The sequence below is a fragment of the Podarcis gaigeae genome (genome assembly GCF_964106915.1).
Source record: "Podarcis gaigeae genome assembly, chromosome: 3".
Classification (NCBI taxonomy): domain Eukaryota; kingdom Metazoa; phylum Chordata; class Lepidosauria; order Squamata; family Lacertidae; genus Podarcis; species Podarcis gaigeae.
In genome coordinates, this window is record NC_139680.1 from 84,699,540 (window position 1) to 84,724,049 (window position 24,510).

Sequence of the window (24,510 nt, forward strand, 5' to 3'; positions counted from 1 at the left end):
ATAGATGATAGATAGATAGATAGATAGATAGATAGATAGATGATAGATAGATAGATATAGATAGATAGATGATAGATAGATAGATATAGATAGATAGATAGATAGATAGATAGATAGATAGATGATAGATAGATATAGATAGATAGATGATAGATAGATAGATAGATGATAGATAGATAGATAGATAGATATAGATATAGATATAGATATAGATATAGATATAGATATAGATATAGATATAGATAGATAGATAGATAGATATAGGACCAAACAGAGATTCTCGATTCACGGCCTGTAATTTCCCGAATCAACTCTTACAGGGGGGAAAATACAAGAAAACAAGGATCCTGTGTTCATGTATATTCTGAGTTCCTAACAGCTTACATGCTATGGTAGACTCAAGAAGCAGAACCCAATACAGAGGTAAGCTTATTGTTTTCAATAGGATTGGGCATGTTTATTTCCATGCTGTATTGTAGCTTGACCTGACAAATGGTTTGTTTTCTATTAGTCCATCTGATTGATGAAGCCTAGGAGACCTGTGCCTGCAGCACAAAACTGAATGTGCCAGTATGGAGTATGGCACATTTGTTGGGCTGATGTTTAAAGCACAGTGGGTGACACGATCATCTAATATGAGCTGGATTCAAGGATTCATCTTAGATGGAGGTTCCTAATACAAATGGAATTGTATGGGTGCTGTGGAATGCAGGAAGCCATCTGTGAGAAGTGACTCCCTCTAAGGGTTGAAACCGTTCCAGTCGCAATCCCATTTTTCAGGCATTGCATTGTTGTGGCTGATGTCACTAGAGCCACATGGAGGATAATGGCTTCCTGTGCAGTTCTCTTTGTGATGGCACCTCACACAGCAAAAGCAGGCATAGGAATTGGGCCTGGGTTGTGCACCATGAAGAGAATGGCATTCAAGGAGCGTGGTACAGCACAGGACAAGTAGGTCCAACTACAATAACAGGCCTCTTAGACATGGTGACTTCTCTTGCCTCCTTTTGCAAGCTATTAGCCAATTCTATCCACACTGAAATCTACTAAAAAGGAAAGAAGTTGGATGCTCTTTGCAGGACTTACCAGACACCTGGAAAAGGCAGGTTGCCACCCCGACATCATTGGAGATGCTACATTCGTAGTTGCCACTTGTCTCCCGGCTCACACTGTCCACCTTGTACTCGGAGAAGTCCTGCTGCTCCATCGGAGGCACTGTCAGGAGACTCCCATTGAATCGCCAGACAGCTGTAGCCACTTTCATGGGGCTTCCCTTGAGCATAGTGCAGCGAAGGGTGACACTGCGCCCTATAGCTTGCCGGATATCCTGGAAAATGGGCTCCACCACTGGAGGGACTAGAGGACAAATGACAAAACAAAAACTTTCAATTAGAATAGCAGTACCAAACGCAAGCCTCAGTGATCATGACAAAAGAATTTATTACTTGCTTTGAACAGCCCACCATGTTCTGTGGATTTGGAGTAGTCAACAGTTTGTTTGTTTGTTTGTTTTTTCAAAGATGGATCCATAGTGACTCACAAAGGGCTTGCAATGTAATGAGTGTAGAAGCAGCTTTAAGAGAAACTAAATAGGACAGAATAATAAACAAGTGAAACAACCTTCCTTTCCACCCTAACATTTCCTTACTCCTGTAGCTTCCTTTTGTGTCAAATACAACTCTCATATGCAACACATTTGAGGAAATGTCATTTATTGTCTGCTCTGATTTTCAGACTACAAATAGAAATATAGAGTAATAATATACCTGAAAGTTACCTTGACCCACGACTTTTTCTTTTTTAAAAATTGTACGTTTAGCCCCTTAATAAGACTGCTATGAGAGGGACTCCAATTCTAGCTGATAAAATAGAAACATATAGAGGTACAATATTATGACGAGAAATACAAACATACAGAGGTTTCTATGCAAGCCGCCCAGAGTGGCTGGGGAGGCCCAGCCAGATGGGCGGGGTATAAATAATAAATTATTATTATTATTATTACAGAGGAATCATGTTGGACACTGAAGGTCCAGACCCTGCAGAAGTCCATTCGCTCAATTTGAAGTGTAATGATGAGTAAAATTCTAGGAGGAGGTCCTGAAAGAACAGGGCTCATTTTCTGCAGTCTGCAGTAATGTGGCGAGACAGGCATCCTCCGACTTATGTGAGGGTTACGCTCCAGCCCCCGCATGCATAAGCTCAAATTGCGTAAGTGGGGAGACCCTTTAAACACCTGTTTCCCCCCTGCTTCCCAGCCCCCTGTCCCGCTGTTCCCACACAACTCTGAAGCTCCGGAGCCAGCAGGAGGATGTAGTGTATGGAAAAGCAGCAGGTGTTGCTGCTTCACTACTCTGTGCATCTGCCGTTAGGTAGTGGGGCTAAGCAGCATAAATAAATCCCCACTGTGCCTCAGGTCTCTTTGGGGCTTCCTCCACCTTCACATACGTCCTTTTCAGGCTCCAGGGTCTCCTTGAGAGCCATGAGGACTCTCCAGCTTCTCCCCACCATTACCTAGTGTGAATCTATTTATTTCCCAGTATTGCATACATACCTAGCTAGCCTCATGCGAGTCAATCATACATATGTGGGGGGGGGGGGGAATGCCTGTACAGTGGTACCTCAGGTTAAGTACTTAATTTGTTCCGGAGGTCCGTTCTTAACCTGAAACTGTTCTTAACCTGAAGCACCACTTTAGCTAATGGGGCCTCCTGCTGCTGCCGCCACGCCGCTGGAGCACGATTTCTGTTCTCATCCTGAAGCAAAGTTCTTAACCTGAGGTACTATTTCTGGGTTAGCGGAGTCTGTAACCTGAAGCATATGTAACCCGAGGTACCACTGTACATTGTTTGCATATTGTTTCTAGATATCATAACTGGACTAAATCTGAAAACTAGTCATTTGGCACAAACCATAGAATTATGGGGGTTGGAGGGCATTTGTTCTAGCTGGAGAGATGTACTAAATCAGAGTTTCATTATACAGTACTCAGATACCAATCAAATTAGACTGTTTCATATACAAGAATTGGAAGGTACCAAGGAGTACCACACTATTATTTTGTTATTCATTTAGAAAATCATTTGTGTGCTGGCCTTCTCAGCATAGGAGCCCAGAGCAGTTCACTGCATCAGAAAACAGTACTTATATAAAATACAACAAACAACAGTATTAACAATTCTTTAGAAACCTAAACCATTTTAAAAAAGTTTTCAAACACAGATATAAATTACCACCCAACCCAAAAAACTATTCTTAGTAAAATAACCCGTTTTTAAGAGAAAGATTTATTTCCATTGAGCTTTAAATGTCATTATACTGTTTGTGCTAGTTTTCAGGCAGGATGTTGAAGTGACTGATATTTAAGGTTTTAACTGAACTTTGTGTGAACCGTCCTGAGGATTTTGTTGATTTGGTGGTCAAGAAATTCTCTGAGTAAAGAAGGAAACCTGGGGGTTGGAACACCTGTTTCTGGAAAGACCTTTTAAAAAGAAATGACAAGGCGTGCTAAAAAGACACTTGTGCAATTGTACCTGCACTTGTTGCTAAACCAAGAGCAGAGGAAGACACTCTCCCCTTAAATGTAAGGAAACCTCTTAAGTGTGATAAATGCACTGCCGGTATTCCTGTGCCATGGATTCCCAAGGACAGAGGAAGCCAGGTGCAAAGCTTTCTGGGTATTCAGCAAACAACAGGTGCCTTTGCTGAAGGCTCTTTCCTTGCAAAGATATTAATCAAAAGAAACGGAAAGGTGAAAATCAATTCTATCCTCCTAACCTGCTTTGGACTCTTTAAAAAGGAGGCACTTTTGAGGGAGTTGACCTTCAGGCTCTTCATCTTAGCATATGACTCAACAGCTTCATTAACTGAGTCCCAAGAACAAAAGGTTGGATAAACAAATTGACCAGCACCACCCCTCCCCTCGCCCCCCAGTCAGTGCTCACTTCAACAGGTTCAGAATAGGGCAATCCTTCAAAAGTAGACCTTAAAAAGGGAAAAAAACCTCAACTGCATATAGGGGTTGGCATTAAGAACTAGTAATCTGAACGCTGAGGGTTTTTTTTCCTGTTTTAATGCCATCTCATAAAGTTGTCAACTGACCACAAAAACATGGACTGGCCACTCTTCGGCCTTTAACAGAAGCTTGACTTGGAAGGATTAGTACATGGGTAGGCAAACTAAGGCCCGGGGGCCGAATCTGGCTCAATCGCCTTCTAAATCCGGGCCGTGGATGGTCCAGGAATCAGCGTGTTTTTACATGAGTAGAATGTGTGCTTTTATTTAAAATGCATCTCTGGGTTATTTGTGGGGCATAGGAATTTGTTCATCCCCCCCCTTCATAATATAGTCTGGCCCCCCACAAGGTCTGAGGGACAGTGGACCTGCTGAAAACGTTTGCTGACCCCTGGATTAGTAGGTCAAGCTTTTCACAACACAGAGGTGAGCAGGGGTAGGAAGGGAGGTTTTGCTGCTGTAGGCAAAACGCGCTCCCCCCCACCTGCTGATCTGGGCCCTTTCCTACCCCCATTGTTGCTACCCTGTCACTGCACCCTTGCCAGCACCCACACTGTCACAACAACACAGTTGTCAAGGGTACAACATTAGCGGTGGGGGCAAGGGTGCTGTGGCAGCATGGTCAATGCCCTAGAGTGCTCATTGGTCAAGGATGATGGGAGATGGACTCCAGCAATATCTGGAGGGCCACAGGTTCCCCACCCCCTGCTTTAGCGCAACACCCATTTGGCCTCTGAAAACGATGAGCAGCCCCTGTCGCTGTCCCAGCTAGTGTGCGAATCCTGGCAGACTCTGCAAGAAATGCTCAGCTACAAAAACTTCCAGATTGCTCTTGGCAGGTTCCCATCAGAAATTACACAATGCTTCCGCCTGCTTGTTTTGCATTTCCCACAAATAATGTGCCACAATATGCAAATATCGCAGCCTGGGTATTGTGAAGCTCAGATATGGGACCCCACACGCAAGCCTTGAACTATTCAAGTGTCAGTGACTCTTCTCGCTCGTCTTCCCTCGTTCAAAAATTAAACCGCAAAAGCAGCTAATGTAGTGAGTGGTAATATGAAAGGGGTGAGGAGGCCAGAGCATCAGCCAGCAGCCCGTAAGCTGTGCTTCTTCCTCAGACTTGTTAATATTCTGCTACTCCAAAAACAAAGGGCAGCAAAACAACTTTGCAATAACACAAACCGTAATAATCCTCCTGCTCTTTGGGAATGAATAAAAAGATGAACGAAACTGATGTGGCCTGCTCAGTCTTGCGCAGGAACCAGAGTGCCTTGATTTACACATCACCCTGACTAGAGAAGGACCCAGAACTTTGCAACACAAAAAAACACACCAGCTCTAGGTTCAGGAAAATATGGAGCATGTGGCAATGAGGGGCAAGCGCCAAGGAAACAAAGGCAGGATTTGTCAAGTGTGAGACATGGATCGCTGTGCCTCAAATAACCTTTCACTTTCCCACTTTTACAAGATTAGCAAGTTCTGGATTTATTCTTCAGCAGGAATGATGCTCCGAAACATAAGGGTCACTGGAGCATGACCGAGTTCTAAAACCCATTTTAAAAATCTATTTTTACTTTTGCTTCAGGGAAAGGAGAAGTCTTGCTTTGCACCAAGCAGACAGACTCCTGCGGAGAGATTCTATGGGATATACCAAAGCTAGGGATGTGGGGTGGGAATTTCCCTACAAAAGATTTTCTGGAAATTTCCCCAGTGCTTTCTTTACTGTGAAAAATAAATAAATGGGTTTCATAAGTTCATTAGTAACAATGAATGGGTGCCAATTCCAAACGAAATATTAGACAACCCAGGCAATTTGAAAGTTTTGAGCTTTGTTTTCTAAACGCAAGTAAAATAAATTACATTGCGCTGCAGGCCAGTGAACCTCAGGCCTGGAAGATGAATGTGGCCTTCTAGAACTTTCTATCAAGTCCCTGAGTCTCACTCCAGTCCACACCTCCTTCCTAGCCACACACCCCTTCCTGCAGGCTGCATTATCAGCCCTGCTTTGCACTCTCCTTGGCTGAGATGTTTATGCGAACTCTGACAATGCTCTTGTTTGTCTGGATGGAGAACACAGAGGGTTGTGTGAGTCTGTGTAGAAACCAGTCCACTGTACAAAGGTAAAATTTACACCTGCTGATCCACTCACCTTTGTTTCTGGCTCAGTCCATGACTGGCATTTGGCTCCTCCCAAAGTTTACTCAGAAAACCTGAGTGGCTGGTTGCCCAAGCACCTAAAAATTGGATGCCAGGGCTTCTGCGCCATCTGCAGAAGTGAGTGGCTACCAGAGACAAGGCTTTCTAGATGGTGGCTTCAAGGTGGCCAGCTGAAAAAGAGGCTAGGGCTCCTACACCTTTAATAGTTCTGTAGAAAAGGGAATTTCCATGACTACCATACAATGACAGAAGCCCTGTCTTCTTTATGTATTTGGCCACCACAGGTGACTCTCTAGCTCTGAGATACCCTCTCCTGAAAAGTTCACTTGGCACCTGCCTCATTAACCTTTCGATTCCAGACAAAGGCCTTTTTTATTATCTTGAGCTTTTTAGACGCCATTTTAATCCAGCTGACTGTTTTTCTGTGACTTCTATGATTTTGCGGCTTTTAGTATATTATGTTGTTTGTACGTTTTAATAGTTTTATTCTTTTCTTCTTTTTGTAAAGCATTCTGGGAATATGATTTAAGGGCAGTATAAAAACACTGACGAGGATAAATCAAAAACAGTTTTACAGTCTTTTGTTGGGCAAGCATCGAGAAATCTGTCTCCTAAATAATGGGAATTTTATTTATAGATAGATATACATACTCATTCACTTGAGTTTTCTTAATTAACTTGGTGCAGATTGCAAGCTAATGTTTTTTGCATGTGGGGGACGTATTCAGAGAGGGATTCTGCAGCATAGCAAAATGACGTTCTTAGAGGTCACACCTGAAACCCATTCATTCCTGGTCATCCAGAAGAACAGGTTCCCAGCCATGTTGACTTTTGCATGACCTTGAATGAACCCGTGTTCCAAAAGTAGCTTTTAAGAATGTTGTGCTGACATATCACAGGAGATCTTTCTAAGAGGCTCTGGATATCTAAAGCATTATGTTACAGCTTGTCCCAACTTGAGTCAGATGCAAAAGAAAGAACTATGAAATAAAGGAACGGTCCAACAACTGATAGCAGTCTGTCAAGTCTTTTCAATTCTGCTTCACACAAGCACCTGAGGGTTTTCTAGACCCTGGAAAAAGTCTACAAGCCATCCTACAATGGGTCTACTTGAAAATGGCACACTTTTCCTCTTCCTGGTCATTGCTCCTTCCCTCTTCATTCATTGTCAGAGGTTGAAAAAAGGGGTGAGTTTTTGCCACAATACCAAGGCATGTATTCAAATAGTAGGAGACAACTTGCTAATTTTACCCGCTCATTTCTTCTAACTGAAGCAGAAACTTTACACATGCAGCAGATTAGCTGTAGGGCTAAAGAAGCACAGGTGTAATTGCACAAATTCAATGATTATTAACGAGCTCATTTCCAGAAAGAAGAAAAGGGGAAATGGCCTTTCTGGGACAGCAAGGGACAAAAAGGAATGTAACGATTTGAGGGGTAGGAGAGAAACTTGATTCAGTTCACACTGAAAGCTGAGTCTAGCATAGGGCTTGTCTACACTTCTGTTTGTCCCATGCCTAGAAAGTATGCTTCTTTCTCAGGGAAACCTGCTGTTTAGTGCTAAATCGGAGCAAATGTCAATCTAGAGAAAACCCCAAATGGCCATTTGGTCAGATGGAGCACTAAAGAGGAGTTTTCCCTGGGGAAAAGCAGCGGGACAAGAGGAAGGGTGGATGAGCCCTTAGTTTCACTTTCTGAAACAATGTGAGACCAAAACACAGCCATCCTTCAAAATTCACACTTCTCTGAATTTTGCGTTACAGTTTCCAGCCAATGTTTACAAAAATGCCTAGATCAGGGGGAAGTGTGCATTACCATTAATATACCAGTGAAATAACATATATAATGCCATTTATATTAGGAGAATTGGTTGCAAAAATGTGTAGACAAAACTACATTCACACATGTTTCTTACGGGAAATTCTCACTAAAATGCTGGCAGATTTTCACATGGACCTTTTAAAACAGAATTTGCAAATTGCTACAAAATGTGGAGGGCTGAATTTAAGATTGGAAAAATGAGAAACCGAGAGAACCGAAACTCACAGATCTTTCCATTGCCAGTGATGGCATGGGTCAGACACACTCTCACTCTCCAGCAGCAAGAATATAATAACGACTCTTGCCTTTCATACAACAGAAATGTGCAGCATGCTCCTGTGCATGTTGACCAGAAGCAAGTTGCATCAAGTTCAGTGGGACTTATTCCCATTAACTCCTTTACCGAGGCAGGAGATTTCACAGGCAACCTGATTTCCTGACATTTCATATGCAGAATGTGTTAACATTGAGATTATCATTCATTTCATTTCTATCCTGCCTTTCCTCCAAGGAACTCAAGGCAGCATGCTATGGTTTTTCACCTACCCTTTTATTGCCACAACACTCTTATGGGAAAGGTTAGGTTGAAAGTGCTGGTCTTAAAGTCATCCAGTGATCTTCATGGCTGGGTGGAGGTTAGAACCTGGATTCCCCCAATCCAACCATTCTAACTCTAAACCATTAAGGCACACTGGCTTTCCTGCAGTAAAGGGGGCTCAAGGGACTTTGGGGACAACCCTGTCAAAGTTAAACACATTTTAAGTCCTCGTTTTTTAAACTAGAGAGTTGAGCTGGTGCTTGAGGCTCCAATTAGGAGTTAATGGCAAGGAACTAAAAAACAGTCGCCACAGCCCCTCTTCACAATAGCTTCAAGCAGGTAAAAGGTAGGACATGTCATCATTATGGTTTCAATTTCCCCCTTCCACTCCACTCCACTGGCTGCCACATAAAAAGCTCCAGGAAAATCTAATTACAGATAGGTAGCCGTGTTGGTCTGCCATAGTCAAAACAAAAAAAAAATCCTTCCAGTAGCACCTTAAAGACCAACTAAGTTAGTTCTTGGTATGAGCTTTCGTGTGCATGCACACTTCTTCAGATACCAAAATCTAAGGAAAATCTAAGGCAGGGATGGGGAAACTATTGCCCTCCAGATGTTGGATAGCAATCCCCCATCTGCCTCAGCTAGCACAGCCAATGGTCAGGGATGATGGGAGTTGTAGTTAAGCAATATCTGGAGGGCTACAGGTTGCCCAAACCAGGACTAAAGCAATGACATCACGTAGCATATTTTTAAATGAGAGGAGAGGAGAACAATCATAACAGACGACTACTTTCAGTGGCAGCCCCAGGCCTCTTATAAGCCTATTGAACCAACCAAGGTATTCTGTACTTGGGATCAGTCACTGTATCAAGCTACATCCTTCTGTCATTGAAATTAATGAGACTTGAAGCATTTCAATTTGGCTCTGGATTGTGTTTATCAAGGGTGGGGGGCGAGTTTGACACCAAAAATTGTAAGTTATGAAACAGAGACTGTTCAGTGGGTTTCTCTAAGGTCAGCGCAGAATTGTGCATGTGTGAATTTTGAGCTTCACAGAAAAAGATCCAAGCCTCAATTTAATTAGCCTTTTCCAGAGAAGTGACTGAGGATGGTGAACAGCCCTTGACTTTAGAGCTCAGTTCCCTTACACCCGCCTGAGCCAATTAACACAACTAGCCAAATCTTCTTCAAGAAAGAAGGTTAGAGGCACTCAGTGATTTTCTGCGGACGGTTAATATATCACACTACAGTTTCTGCTTCGCAACTGTTGGAAGATATTTCACCCTGGGTGGGATTATGCTGACCTTTGTGCCCCTCTCCCCCGATCACCTCTCCTCGAAGCAGCTGAGAGCCAGGCATGCTGAATCTCACGCTTAGACTCCATGCCCAATTAAAACATGCTTACAAGGCACTACAAAGAGAAATACTCCCTTGCAGCCAAAGCATTCCTATGGCTCAGCACCCTTGAAGTCTTGGGTTTCTGAACACCGTTTCATTAACTGAAAAGGATGTGTTGGGGAGGGGGAAATGGAACACGTACAGAGGAAGACAAAATAAGTGGAGTCAAATAAGACCCTCCTACCCATCATTTGATGAGTGCTGTTTCCCCCCTGGTAAGACAAAGTGCATAGCACCCAAGACCGGTCACGTATTTTTGGCACACGAGGAAGAAAAAACCACAAGTCACCTCTCGCTGATAGCAAAAGCACAACAGTAAGTTCAATAACCAACAATCTGCTGCCATTTTATGACACACACCCAGAATCCACTGCCTGAAGTGGTTGCCTCACTCTTCCAAATGGTAGGGCTGGATCTGCAGGAAGTCATTGTACCATATGTATTAGGCGTAATTGGGTGAGGCTTAGAGCCTTGCTGCAGAGAATCAGCAGAATTACTTGCTATCAGCTGAGGGTCAGAACGACAGAGCAGTAAATTGTGTGACCTCCTATGCAGGCAGGAGCAGAACCCTCTTTGTTTATTTTGGCGCGGTACCAATTTCTTTCTGATAGCACGCTACTGACCTGGTTCACATGACATGGTAAGCCACACGATGGTTTACCAGGACTGTGTGAGTGTATCCAAGGTTTGTTTTATCTACAGCTCATGGTTAGTGAGGAGAGAGCTTAAGCATGAATCCTGGTTCAGATGACATGTTAAGCCAAACTTTACCCTAGCTTGGCATGGGGTTGGCATGATAATAAAAAGGACAAGGGAGGAGCAAGGTGGATGCAAGCTATGGTTATGAAATCTTTTGTAAAAAGCAGCTGTAGGCTCCTCTCTGGGAACCCACACATTCATGTAGTCTCAGCTGAGCCATAATTTGGTTTACTGTATCATGTGAACCAGATCACGGTGTCTGAGCATGCTGTTTGGCAATTATTGGGTTAGGAAAGGAATGTACAACCTCCTAATTCCCAAGCCTGTATCAAACCCTGCAGTTTAAGATTGTGTAGCTTAAGTAATGCATGTTCTTTCCCTGCCCTCTTCTTCCTCTACTGTCTTCCTATGTAGAACTTTGGCCAGTAAAGCACCATGCATGCTGGTGGTACAAATAAAAAAAGAGGGGGGGGATGTGTGTAACTACACTTGGATTGGGGGACAAATCCAATTCAGTTTGCATCTAAAGGCAAATTTATTTAATTTTGCACTTTCCAAAACAATCTGTGAACCGAAACACAGACATTCTTTGTAATTCACAATTCTCCAGTTTTTGAAATGCAATTCTCTAGTCAAGCATTGTGTACAAAAATGCATATTGTGGGGTAAACTGTGTATAATATGCATATATTCATGAAAATAACATACAAAAATGCACTGTATTCAGGGAAATTGTTTTACAAAAATATATACATTAAGCATGTATATATGTACATGGGACGCGGGTGGCGCTGTGGGTAAAAGCCTCAGTGCCTAGGGCTTGCCGATCGAAAGGTCGGCGGTTCGAATCCCCGCGGCGGGGTGCGCTCCCGTTGCTCGGTCCCAGCGCCTGCCAACCTAGCAGTTCGAAAGCACCCTCGGGTGCAAGTAGATAAATAGGGACCGCTTTCTAGCGGGAAGGTAAACGGCGTTTCCGTGTGCAGCTCTGGCTCGCCAGAGCAGCGATATCACGCTGGCCACGTGACCCGGAAGTGTCTTCGGACAGCGCTGGCCCCTGGCCTCTTGAGTGAGATGGGCGCACAACCCCAGAGTCTGGCAAGACTGGCCCGTACGGGCAGGGGTACCTTTACCTTTTATACATTAAGCAAAATTGTAAACAAAATTGTGTATAATAGGAGAAATTTGCAATAAAATGTTAATGAATTTTCAGGAGGAATCTTTTTTCAAAAATAGCACCATGATGTGGAAATTTGGAGAACGAAAGACTGGGAGAATGAGAAAATGAGAGGGAGGAGTTTAGTGTCGTGCTAAGGCAATTGTTCTGTCAGGCTAAGCATTTTGGCTTGCCAGACAGAATGATTGCCTTTCTTCCTAGTAGACAGAAAAAAATCCCACCCATGCACACAGTTGCCACCAAAAATGGCTGCTCCATACCTTGTTCCCATCTCCTCTCTTCAACATCTACTGATACTTACCTACCTTTGTCTGAGATAATTGTTTGTGTATATTCCCCCACTTCTTGTGGCAGCCAATATACCAGATCAGGGGTGGATAAATGCACAGTCTTTCAACAAGTTGTATCAGATGTTCCAGAGGGGAAACTAGGTGTGTGGCTGTTATTTTTGGCATCAGCCAAGTATATAATGCAATATCTAGGTTTGGCCTTAAGATAACCTACAGTGCATAACATTCCCTCAGAAATACTTGCACATCACAAACAAGCAAACATTCTGAATATTTTTTTAATGTCTGAGCCTCGCTAGTCAACACCCAAGTGAATTCACACCTCTCCATTTTACTACGGGCAAAACTAAACTAGCAGGTAATGTTACGCCAATGGAAAGCAAGTAGCTCTTCTGCATTAACAAGAAGTACAAAAGGAGCTTTAGGCCACATTTCACTCTCTAAAGAAGCCCTTGACAAGATCACACTGGCATTTATTCTAGCTCTTAACATTTCCCATTCCTGTCTTCTTTCTCTGATCTTAAGCACCCAAGAGTACAACGTTTTATTTTGCATTTAGGTTTAATTTCCTCTGGGGAGAAATGGTGCCTCAGGTTCTAAATGCCAGCAGAGTCACACACAATCAAAACTGCATCCTTGGCTCTTATCACTTATGCCAAGCAACATAGATGGGGGCTGAAGAAAGACCAGGGCACAAAGGCCGGAGGTTGGTGGTGGAGGTATATAAAAGAACCAAACAACCGGACAATTTTATTCACTGTGTCTGAATTTCATGCAGAGTTTTAAAAGGAGCTAGAATCCATGTGTGAACTTTTGCTGTGTACACATTATATCTTTAAAGCACATCTGAAGTGCATTCTTCCCCTTCTAATAATTCTGGGCAATGTAGTTTGTTCAGGATTGCTGGGAATCGTAACTATGTGAAGCGTCAACTACAGTCCCCAGAATTCTTTGAGGGGGAAAATGTGTTCTGAATGCGCTTCCAAAATATAGTGTATATGCAGCCTTTTACTAATGGCAGAGGAAGTAGCCCCATACAGCATACAATACACATGGAATCGCCATAAAGAGTGCTAAATGAAAGGAAGTATCACATGTATTCACTTATTTTACACAACTGTGTTCCATCCTTGCCACAGAGGACTCTGATCAGTGTACATGGGATGAAGCATACTCTGACCTCTGCCATTGGCTAGGGATTGTGTCCCCTTGCCTCACAAGACAAACATCAAGTAAAGGCCACCCTGTAAATGATATATAAAATATAATACAACTAGTAAGAATGATAAAATTGTGACCCCACCCTGCACTCAGCTCCTATCTCCTAGAAGGTGTCAAGATGTGACAGCGACCATACTCTGGGAACGGCTTTGACTGGCTAGCTAAAACAGGTGAGCATAGCTGATGGGTATCAAACCCTCAGTGAGATAGGGGCTTCCCCTGCATGCAAAGACAGACTCCAGTAGCCTGAGTGGATGAGACCAATAGTAGCTTCAATGATCAAGAACACGGTTACTGCATGAGCTGTAGAGAGAAGTGAGGGGCAGATAGGGTTCATCAACCTGGGAAGGTAGCCCAACCAGGACGAGGAAAACTCTGATCCTAAACCTCTGGTGCCTTGCGGGACACCTTCAGGAAAATAAAAGGTGAAGGAGCAAACCTTACACACATCCTGAGTAGAGTCCCTAAGATGGTTGGATGGCACCTTGTATGCCTCCTTCCAGCATCTCTGGCAGCCAAGCTGGTGCCAAACAGATTGCTCTGCTTTCCTTTAGACCATATCAGCGAGGCTGTGTGTGTGTGTATGTGTGTTGTCATCTAGGCAGCCCAGGACCTCCATACATACTGCCCAGACGTGTGCTCTGGGAAGGTCACTTAAGTGCTGCTAATGCAGCAGTTTGATTTCACCCTCGGAGGGCCCTCCAGTGTCTCTGAAGCCAGATGGATACCAATAGCAGGAATGATGTCAGGAGACAAAATTAGAAAAGGAATCTAGCAATACAATCACGGAAGGAAGGCACTGGCAAGGAAAGATTAGCCTGGCATGCAGTAGATGTAAATGCCCACTAATACCTCACCAGGGCTGGCATCATGTGTTGGCATGGTTGGATCTGCCCCATACCTTTAACACAGCTCCCCTCGACAATAATTGAGGGTCGTAGGGAATTGACTGAGGCCCTGGCATCACAACCCTGCTGATAAGTAGGTCTGAGTGCCCGGGAGGGAGCCAGAAATGAGGGGCTCGGTGCTGCTCATTCTAGGGATTCTTCATAGACATAAATGAAGTGGCCCTGACTGAAGGTAACTTGGGATCCAATGAACATAACAGATGCTTCCTGTACAGTAAACTACTTGTGCACACAAGCCCTTGATCACCATGCATTTTAAAGATTAATTGCTGTTGCCAACAAATAATGAATGCAATTGTTGACTATGACTAATGCAAGTCATATGGAGTCCAACTGGGGTGCTTTGGTTTCATAAATAATCATCAATAAATGCTATTGTTCCTTGCCGTTTAATATTGCAGAATAGTCTCCTCTGCACAATTCTTCCTCACCTTCTTCCTGACACTACACTGCAAATGATTCGGAAGGGCTCAGAAGATGGATGGTGGCATAGGTACTTGTGCAAGATGAACCAAATTACAAAACCTGTCTGCCCAGACTGCCCCCAAAGTGCCATTTCCGCCTTTGATCTCTGCAAGGCACACCGCTGCCCAATAAGGAATTGCACACAGACCTTTGCTCCCTGAGCACTCATTTTCACACATTCCACTGAACAGCCATCCACTTGGAATGACTTTCGGTCATTACGGCACTGGCTGGAATTCAAAGAAACATTCGGAAGAAGAAAGACTTCGTAGCTGGCTACCTACCAGCTGTCTGAGCAATCCAGTCGCTGCCTGTACAGTTGCTTCTCTTTTCATACAGTAATTGAAAGTTAAAAGCAGCTAATGCTGCAGGTAAAGTGAGGCTGAAGACAGCAGAGCCCTTCCGAGGGGAGGAGGAGATGCTCAGCTGTGTGACACAATGATCAGCAGAGCCACAGGTGGCCAGGGCCTTCTGTCTTGCAGCTGGGCTGGAGAGTTACCTTGCCGTCTGTTTCCAGCTCGAAGGCTAAATTGGGAGCACTAGGCATTCCCTTCACAGCTGCTTCCCTAATAGATGGGGGAAGGAAGGCCTACAGCCAGAGGCTGACACAACTACTGTGCTAGCAACAGAGGTTGCATCAAATTAAAAAGAAGAACTAGGTGCATGTGGGAGAGGCCCCACTGAGATGACACTCGGGGGGGGGGGAGGGTACATATGTTTTGTGTAAAATTGTGACACCATTTATCACATCAAGGGAGTAACTCAAGTGTCAACTACCAGGCAGGATGAATGAAAACAATATAATTCATTATTATTAAAAGAACAACTACTACTGCTATTGTGGTTTTCCCCCCCATTCACATTGTTATACATACCACTACTATTAAGTATTTTGCTTAAGGAATAGGGGTAGATTTATCAGTCTATTCCCAGTCTATGCCAGGGTCACATGTGTTCATTCATAAATCCCTTATTTCCCATTTCTGCTTCAACCCACAGGTGTTTTTTTTTTTAAAAAGGATGAATTCGTGTTATTTTCGAACTTATTTCCCATCCAATAGGCATTTTGAATGAATTTTGCCAAGGCACGCTTTTTGGTATGCATTCTATTCTAACATTTGCTCAGGGAAATCATTCTCCTGAATTGCCAGGCTCCCTTCTACAGCAGAGGGGTTGAGGAAGAGGCCAGAGACTAGACTGGCATCCATTCAAGCTCTGCAGTCTGCTACTCCTGCCTGGCCCCGCCTTCCACAGCTGCCCCACCTGGACAACAGTTTGGTCCCTGTTCTATCTGGACTCTCATCCAGAGAGAGGGATTTATGATCTCGCCCACACGGCAGATAAACATATTCTGACATTTGATGTCTCGGGCTCCTTTGGCGACACACTTCAATCAGGCGGGCTGGCATCAAAGGAGCCTCTCAGAGCAGCCAAGTTCACTTATCGCAGACACAGCAGCACCTCACACCTTCACCCTTTTAATGTCAAGTGGGGAAGATTTTATCTGCAGAAGAGGGGGCCATTTTAGGCCAGTGGCAGGAAACACAATTCCCAGCAGCAAATTGGAGCACCTCCTTTTTCTCCCCAAAGTCTTCCCTAGCCCATAGACATTGAAAGGTCTTTTGACTAGGAGACAACACAGGGGTCAACGTGGACGTAGGTAAGGGTCCATGTTGCTGGACTGTATAGTTGGCCCTCCAACCCCTCCCCTCTCTCTTTGCATTCTTAACTATACTTACTCTGAAGCAAGGTTCACCATTCAAGGCTTTAAAATCAATGCCTGAAGCGACAAAATTTACATCCACACCATAAATTTAAAGCATATTGAAAGCACTTGACTTTCCCTGCAAAGAACCCAGGGAACTGTCAATTTACCCCTCACAGAGCTACAATTCCCAGCATCCTTAGCAAACTGCAGTTCCCAGGATTCTTGAGGGAAACCACATGCTTTAAACGTATGGTTTGGATCCAAAATGTGTTAGTTTTAACCACAGCTAAGGCCCATGTGTGAAAAGCTCAGAGATTCTGCCTCGGATAAGAGAAGGTCTGGTGTGGTGGGGAGAAATCTAGTTCCCAGGATTTGCTGCCTTCCGGAACAGCTTGACCAGGGAGTGATGTCTTGAATAAATGATTTTAAAATTTCACTCAGCTTTATTTTTAAAGCTAGCTCTTCCGTTGCACAGAGAACTGATGTGGCTGTTGCTAAGGAAGCAGATTAAATCACAAGATATAAATCTCAGGTTTTGCATACATAAAGGTATGCATACAAGAAAAGAGGGGGGGGGGAGGTGAGTGATATAGTTATCAGTGCAAACCTGCTGAAAACTTTGCCTCAAGATGTCATCCTTTTCTTTAGAGCCAATTAGTGGCTGCGATTTTTCATCTTTCCCCCAGTTCTTGCGCATTTCTCTCCAGCAATGTCTTCTACAATGAATGCATCTTCCCCCAAAGCCCCAGTCTCCCATTTCACGGCACAGCAAGCAATTGGCCAGGAGGTCGTGTATTATGCATATGCTATGAACTGTTAAAGGAAATCCCAGCAGAATTGTTCCCATTAAATCCATCTATATTGCATTAAACTCTTATTAGCTGCTATATTCTGGCTCACAATTAAGCTGGCCAAATACATCTTCATTATAAATGTCCAATATGGAATTTCCTAATCAGCACAAATGTGATTTTCATTTACTGTCCCATGACTTGGCCTTCAACTGTGGTTATGGCTGTATTGGTGGTCAGAAGACTAGCTCTGACTGGAGGCAAAATGACTACATGTTTGGAAAGTACAAGATATATCGGCTTTGCCTAGCTCTAAAGAGTTCTGTAGAAGCAGCATTTTCTCTAGAGGATTAAGAGGAATTCCTTTACATTTTCTGGCAATATAGTTCCACCTTGGATTATCATAGAACAAGGTCAGGGAACGCTTTGAGGGATAATTGTGCTGGGGCTGGTCCTACCATTAGGCAGAGTGAGGCAGATGCCTCAGGTGGTGATTGCTGGAGGGTGGCAGCAGACCCCCTGTTGGCGGTTCCTCCTGAGCCACTCTTTCCTGGCCATTCCCAACCCCTTGAACTGGAGCCCTGGCAGTGGTGATGCTTGCTCGTTGCTCACCAGGGCTGGCTAGCTGTCTCACCTTGTTGCCTTTCCTCAAAATGTTGCACACGGAGCCATTGAGAAAGGTCTCTAACCAAAGCACTGGCTGAGAGATGGCCAAGCCAAGATAACACATGCCAGCACTGCCACTGTTGCATTGCAACATTTGTCTGAGTGGGCATTAGAGCAGGCACCAAAGTGGGAAATCAAGCAGTGGCAAGGTGTTGAGACACAGTCTGCCCTGCACCTGCTAAGTTAGCCTGCTGATTTCATGTGCATTGCTGGAAACTATCCTATCACTGGTGCTGAAGTAAGATTCAACTGCCAAGTCAATCAGCTTCTGTACATAGAAGGAAGAAGGGGCACCATCTTGTTCTTCACTCCACACAGAAAATGCCTTGTGCTGGCCCTTAATTCAAGCTGATGCAAAGTGTGGAGGAGAAGAAAGAGCATGGAAGATAATGTCCAAGGAGAAGGGCTTGGAACTGAGGTGCTAAAGATCAAATCCTAATTCTGCCATGGATTCTTGGGCAAGGAACTATATCTCAGCTGTCACTACAATATGGGAGAAAATGGTCCTGTGAGGCTGTATCAAGACACCTTGCAAACTAAATGTGCAATTTCAAAGACAACCTTGATGATGATGAGGTGGTCTTGGATTCTGACCTCATGGTCTCTCAAACCCCTCTTTCACCCCCAACTCACTAATCTTTATCTCCATGACCTTCAGTAAATTGGGGCTGCCTTCAATTCAGCCTCAAGTCCACAGGGCTCCTTAGCAATCAATTTGTTTCCTCTTTCTACCATATGGTGTCACTTTCTCAGTCTTATTTTGCTGCCGCCACGCCACACCCCCAGCTGCTGTCCCTGAACAAACTAAAGTGCAGTTCAGATGGAAAAACCGGGCTACTCTCTGCAGCGAAAGTGTTTGGCCTTAGCAGAAGCCTAAATTTCCCTAGTGATCAGGCCCAGCTAGATGGTTCCCTCTGCAGAGGAACGAGGTGTTCCCATGACACAGTCCAAACACTTTAGGAGGAAAGAAGGCCAACCTGGAACAGGAAATTCCAGCAGGAAATGCTCTCAACTTAGAGCTCAATCTGACAGATCTCAGCTAGACAAATTATATATATTCACAATCACATTGGAATCCATATAAAATATAACAGGTTCCCTTATAAATATGAAGTTCTCTGTAATGATTGATGGTAGTGAGTCCCCTGACTGGATTGATGGCCTTGCAGCAAAAATAATATGAAAGATGAAGATTTACATAATTCTGAGGAAGAACCTTGTTGCTTTCCTGGGTATTAGAAGGATCCTTCTTTTGTCCAAAGTTGTCTAAGCAAAGTTAGGGGAGAGGGAATGTTTTTGAAGAACGTCATACGTCATATGCCCACAAATGACTTATGAGTGATAAAAGGCACAGGGAGGAGGGGTTTTCTTTCCAAAGCTCAAGACAATGTGAATGTACTCCATTTAACTTCCTGAAATGAGTAAAATTTCAAATTTCCCCTCATCTGCACCAGTTCCTGGTATGTCTTATTAAACATTTGGTGTGTATCCTCCAGATGTTAGGAAGGCCAACTTTCACATCTTGTTGCTTTGATATTACTGAAAATATTTCTCAAAATCATAATACGCAACAAGTAGATTTCTATGATACCTTTGCAAATAGGCAAATTTATGGTGTGTGTGTGTGTGTGTGTGTGTGTGTGTGTGTGTATTTTCAGAACAGGATCCATCTTTCATAGAGACAGTGAATATGGAAATACTCTCATAGGGTTCAGAAGAGACCACTGTCTATTTCTCCACTCCCCTGCTCCCCCTGGGCTCATACACAAGGTCTGGCCATGTGATAGACTGTGCTGGGGATCAGAGAAGATCTATGTTGGCTCTCACATTTCTATTCAGCTTTCCCACCACTCAGCTGTGCAAGCTCCAGAGGGAAAGGGGAAATTATGTGAACTTTATCAAAGGGTGGTGGTGCTGGATAGCTGGGGGGAGGGACATGAGGTAAGCATGCCCAGGGAAAGATGGGGTAAAGAAAGAGGGGTCCCTTGAGCTCTATATTGATCCATCAGCATCTGCATGGAGGTGTTGCCTTGCAATGGAAAAGCTCATATCCATGTGCATTTATTGGAAGAAAGAGGAAAGTCTTCTTTGAAGTTAAGGTTTCTATTATTTCTCTGATGTGGAAGGTCAGGCCCAAAGAAAATAGAAGTAGATCAACACAGTGGGATGTCCAGCTAGTTTGCTAGTGGCTCACTGCACAACTTATTTGACATTTCTCTGTGTGGATGAGGTGCTTTCTTATTTAATGCAAAGCGAACACATAACTGTGGCTGTTTCCTTTAGTTCTTGTTTTCAGTTTTAGCATAAAACAAAGACATGTGAAGAAAGACATGAAAAAAGATTTCAGAGTGGATACAGAGATGTGATTTCTCTTTTAAAGTATTAAGATCCAGGGCTGGTCTACACATGCAACTTTACGAGGTGGCAGATTGGAGAGGCATTGGAATTTTACTCCAACCCTGTGAGTACTTGAGAACAGCAAGCTAACATAGGAGGCAGAGGGCTGGGTCTGTGGGGCACACAGCTCTGTCTACCAGCACACTGCAGCTGTTCCCTGCCTCTCCCTACAGCATCTGCCCCATAAACTAAGGTAACGCCCCCTGTGGTATCTGTCTAATGGTGCAGCTTGCCCTGAAACAGAATCCTGGAAGGATATACTTGATATACTTGAATGTACCTCTTTTTACACAAGTAATAGGAAGAACGTGGTTAAGGTGATTCCTCTTTCTCAAACTACCTACAGCTGAAAAGAATGGAATGCAAGTGGTTAATGCATTTTGGAATATTAGAGTTACAGAGTATTGCAATTAACAGTAAAACAATTTTGCAGTGTCCTCTACCCTTTTACTGTTGGAATAATCTGGAGGCATGCTACAGACCTAGAGCCTCAGACCTTGTCACAAACAGAAAACTATACCCGCCCTCACAAAAAAATTATATGCCCATCATTCAATGTGGACACCAGTGCATCCCAACAATATGAAAGGAGGAGAAGAATTTGCATGCAAAAGAGGGCAAACGGGTATCCATTCAGCAAAACAGATAATATAATTGGAACATTTTCAATGGTAGCCCATTCATGGCAGAAAACAAACGAAGAAGTTCACCGGGTGTCAATATTTATAGACACACACACACACCATCAAAGGAAAAGTACTGCATGCCTTTCAAAATGGAACTTGAAAGGAACTCCTATAAACTTTTCCAAGTTGGGTTCTCTGAGAACAGCTGAAATTCTTAGCTTCCTCGCACAAAAGCCAGGACTCAGAGGAGAGAGACTCAGAATATTATACATGTAAGAGAATCCATAAACATTCTGCAATATAATTCTTATGCAAACAATCTCCCTTTGGGCAACAGTAATTGGTGAAGCTCCAGAACTGTGGGTCACAAGCGGTCATGGCTCATTAGAATTCAAAAATAACTCTGCATTTGTAGCTTCCTATTAGGGTTTCTGTTCATCACAAGGATTGTCCCAAGAGGTGTTTCCCTGAATAAAATCTCATCATGTATACCCTTCCAATAATTTTCGTTAATATTCTAAAGATGTATCTTGGAGGTAGGTGTGAGTCATTATGGGGGTTATCTGAAGGAAAGGGATTCTGTGACACTGCCCCCTTCTCTAAGAGGAAAAAAGGCAGTTCTGGAATCCCACCAGAACTTGTTGAGAATTCATGAGCCCTGTCAAACTGAGCTGAGTTTGGAGGAGGTGGAGGAATTGTAGAAGTTCAAGGTATGGAACCAGGGGAAATACAGGTGGAGATATGTGCCAGACTTTGGTAGAAATGCGAACATTTGAATAGCTTCATTGTACAGTCTCCACTGCTGCATATTATGTGGTGTAAGCCACATATATAGAAAAATCTGTTCTAAAAATTTAAACTCATAACCACAATTAAAATAGCTTTGGTGTAGTAAAATGCATTGTGATGAGCAGCTACGCACAAATAGCTTGCCAGATGGAACAGCCTATACACGAATTGGATTTCAAGCAGCTACTTTGAGTCAACTTGTTTTGGTGAATTTGGTCCCACACTGTTCTCAGTGAGAGTCATAGTTACTAAACCACAAACAGCTTTGCTTATGTTTCCATCCATGTAAGTGGGTGGTGAATTAGCACTTGTGGGCTGCGACCTCTGGCTGCACCTTGATCCATTATCACACTAAGAACATGTGTTTACACACACACACACACACACACACACTACAGTTTTCCAGGGTTTTGAAAGGAAACAGTTAACAAATCTTTAACTATATAAGCTGGAATGTACACCTTCTGCTTTAAAATGGGCACAATGTAATTACTGGAAATAGGCAGAAATGAGGTGTATTTTAAGGTGGCCATCACTTGTGGCCTATTATGGGGGTGTTTTTAGGCCCTTGGGAACCAATGTTCCTACAGAACAAAGACCTGAAGAAAAGAACAGAAAGAAAGTGTTTCATTACACACCCAGCGACAGATTAATGAGCATAATGACCCAATTCCAAACCACAGTCTAAGATGCAACCCTGTCATCTCAAGAGTCAGATTCTGTTTATTCACAATCATCTGCGAAAAACATTCCGTTTTTCATGATGGGCAACCAGTATATTCAAATTCCCCATAGTCCCTTGCCTTATAGGGAGGGAATGACCACCATGTTCTTGGGAGATTTTAAACGAGTCCACCGTAGCTAGCAAAATGAGCCTATCCACTATGCTAGAGAGCGCCCAAATCATTTCATTCTCGCGGGGGATCCATTGTACAGCTGACTTTCTCTGATGGCTAAATCAAGCCCTGCCACACATCTCCTGCATGGATTCAAACAACCGTCAGTCACAGAGCAGACACTTGAAAGTGCATAGCCTGCTTCCCTGTGCCGTTAACAGCGCCAGTGGCCTGCAGTTCTCATTACCACTCCATTCAGCATTACTACCCTTTTACTTACCTAATTTGCGAGTGTCTGTAGAAGATAATACTGGGCTACAGACAATCCCCTTCCCATGCAGACAGTTATTAAGCAGCTAGCTACTGGTGCAACTCCCAATCTTCTGAATCTATCCTTAATAGCCCAAGGAAGGGAGACAAGATGAAAATAAATATCTACCCATCTATCTAAATTCCTCCCAAGTCTAAATTCTTAAGCCCCCTGTTCCAAACGCTCCCTTTGACAAGACTAGTGAGCAAAAGGAGCCACCTCTGCACTGGATATATGTCTCAACTGTTCAGCACTCACAGTACATCCCGGAGCACAGCAGTGGTCTCCTTCCTCCTGAACTAGCATCAATAAAAGTTTGAAATTTCCCAGGCAGCATCAACTTAAGTGTTGTGGCAAGGCTCTCTGCCAGAAAGACTCATGAGAATATTAACAGAGCAATTAATAGCTACACTCTTGCTTTCAAAAGAGACAGAGCACCCGTAAAACTCCGGCAGTTGAGAGATGGCTTCAATTGCAAGCCAAAGCAGAATTTAGTGCATTTCCATTTCCAGTGATGTAGATCCACTGATCCGTCATGCTTATTTACTGTCCCTTCCACATTCGCCATTCCTGGTCTTATGTTTGCTGCACAGATAACAGGTTAAATTGATGGAGACTATTATTTGCCTGACGTACAACACTGCAAACTGCTCAGCCAGATACCAAAGGAGATTAAACATTTGTTCGCCAGCCAGAATAACATTTGCAGAGGAATGGTCTTCTAAAGAGACTTATCTGCTGCAAAGGAAGATCAACCTTCATGCACTAGTGACCTACAGCAGGGATGGCCAAAGCCTTTAAGCCATGAAGGCACATACCAAAAACTTTTCATATGCCAAGAGCCAGGCAGACATGCATTGCTTTCTTTTTTTAACAGACACAGACATCGCTGATCGCCACCTGTTGCTTCTTCTGGGCCTTACTATTTTTCCTCCAGTCCTTTGACTTCTTCCTTTCCGACACATATTACTGTGATCACTCCCCCAAACTGTTTTATCTACAGAAAAAGACTGGAAACAGAGCAAATGCATGATTTTGATATGTATTTATATGTTTTAAAAAGGTAAAGGGACCCCTGAACATTAGGTCCAGTCGTGACCGACTCTGGGGTTGCGGAGCTCATCTCGCTCTATAGGCCAAGGGAGCTGGCGTACAGCTTCTGGGTCATGTGGCCAGCATGACTAAGCCGCTTCTGGCGAACCAGAGTAGCACACAGAAACGCTGTTTACCTTCCTGCCGAGGTGGTACCTATTTATCTACTTACACTTTGACGTGCTTTCAAACTGCTAGGTTGGCAGGAGCTGAGACCGAGCAACGGGAGCTCACCCCGTCGCGGGGATTCCAACTGCCGACCTTCCGATCAGCAAGTCCTAGGCTCTGTGGTTTAACCCACAGCGCCACCCACGTCCCTTTTATATGTTTTAAGCATGGCTTATTAATTGTCCTTTTATTTTTTTAAATAGAAAAGTCCCCAAGGAAGGGTAATTTGGGCTGAAACAAGTTGGAAATTGAGAAAAAGTGAATGACTCTCACATCATCGTCCCATGTGATATCATCTGCTAGCAGTGCTCCTCTGCAGAGGAGCAAACAGGTTAGCCTCTATGCAAAAGGATAAATAGGCACAAAACTGGCATCAGAATTGATTCCGATGACATTTGCATCACAGTGCTGCACCATAATTCAGGTATGGGGTGAA

General features: G+C 43.7%; 1 protein-coding gene across 6 annotated transcripts in view; it reads right to left on the bottom strand.

Moving 5' to 3' along the window:
• The window catches only part of MDGA1 (MAM domain containing glycosylphosphatidylinositol anchor 1), a 261,863-nt gene that overhangs the window by 98,175 nt on the left and 139,178 nt on the right, over positions 1–24,510 (bottom strand). For all 6 annotated transcript variants that reach the window (XR_014562498.1, XR_014562499.1, XM_083732247.1 and 3 more), the window contains exon 9: positions 1,087–1,356. Coding sequence is in view for 4 of the 6 variants with exons in the window: in XM_083732247.1 (XP_083588373.1) it covers positions 1,087–1,356 (270 nt within the window). In the remaining 2 variants the exon portion in view is untranslated. The remainder of the gene's footprint in view (positions 1–1,086; positions 1,357–24,510) is intronic.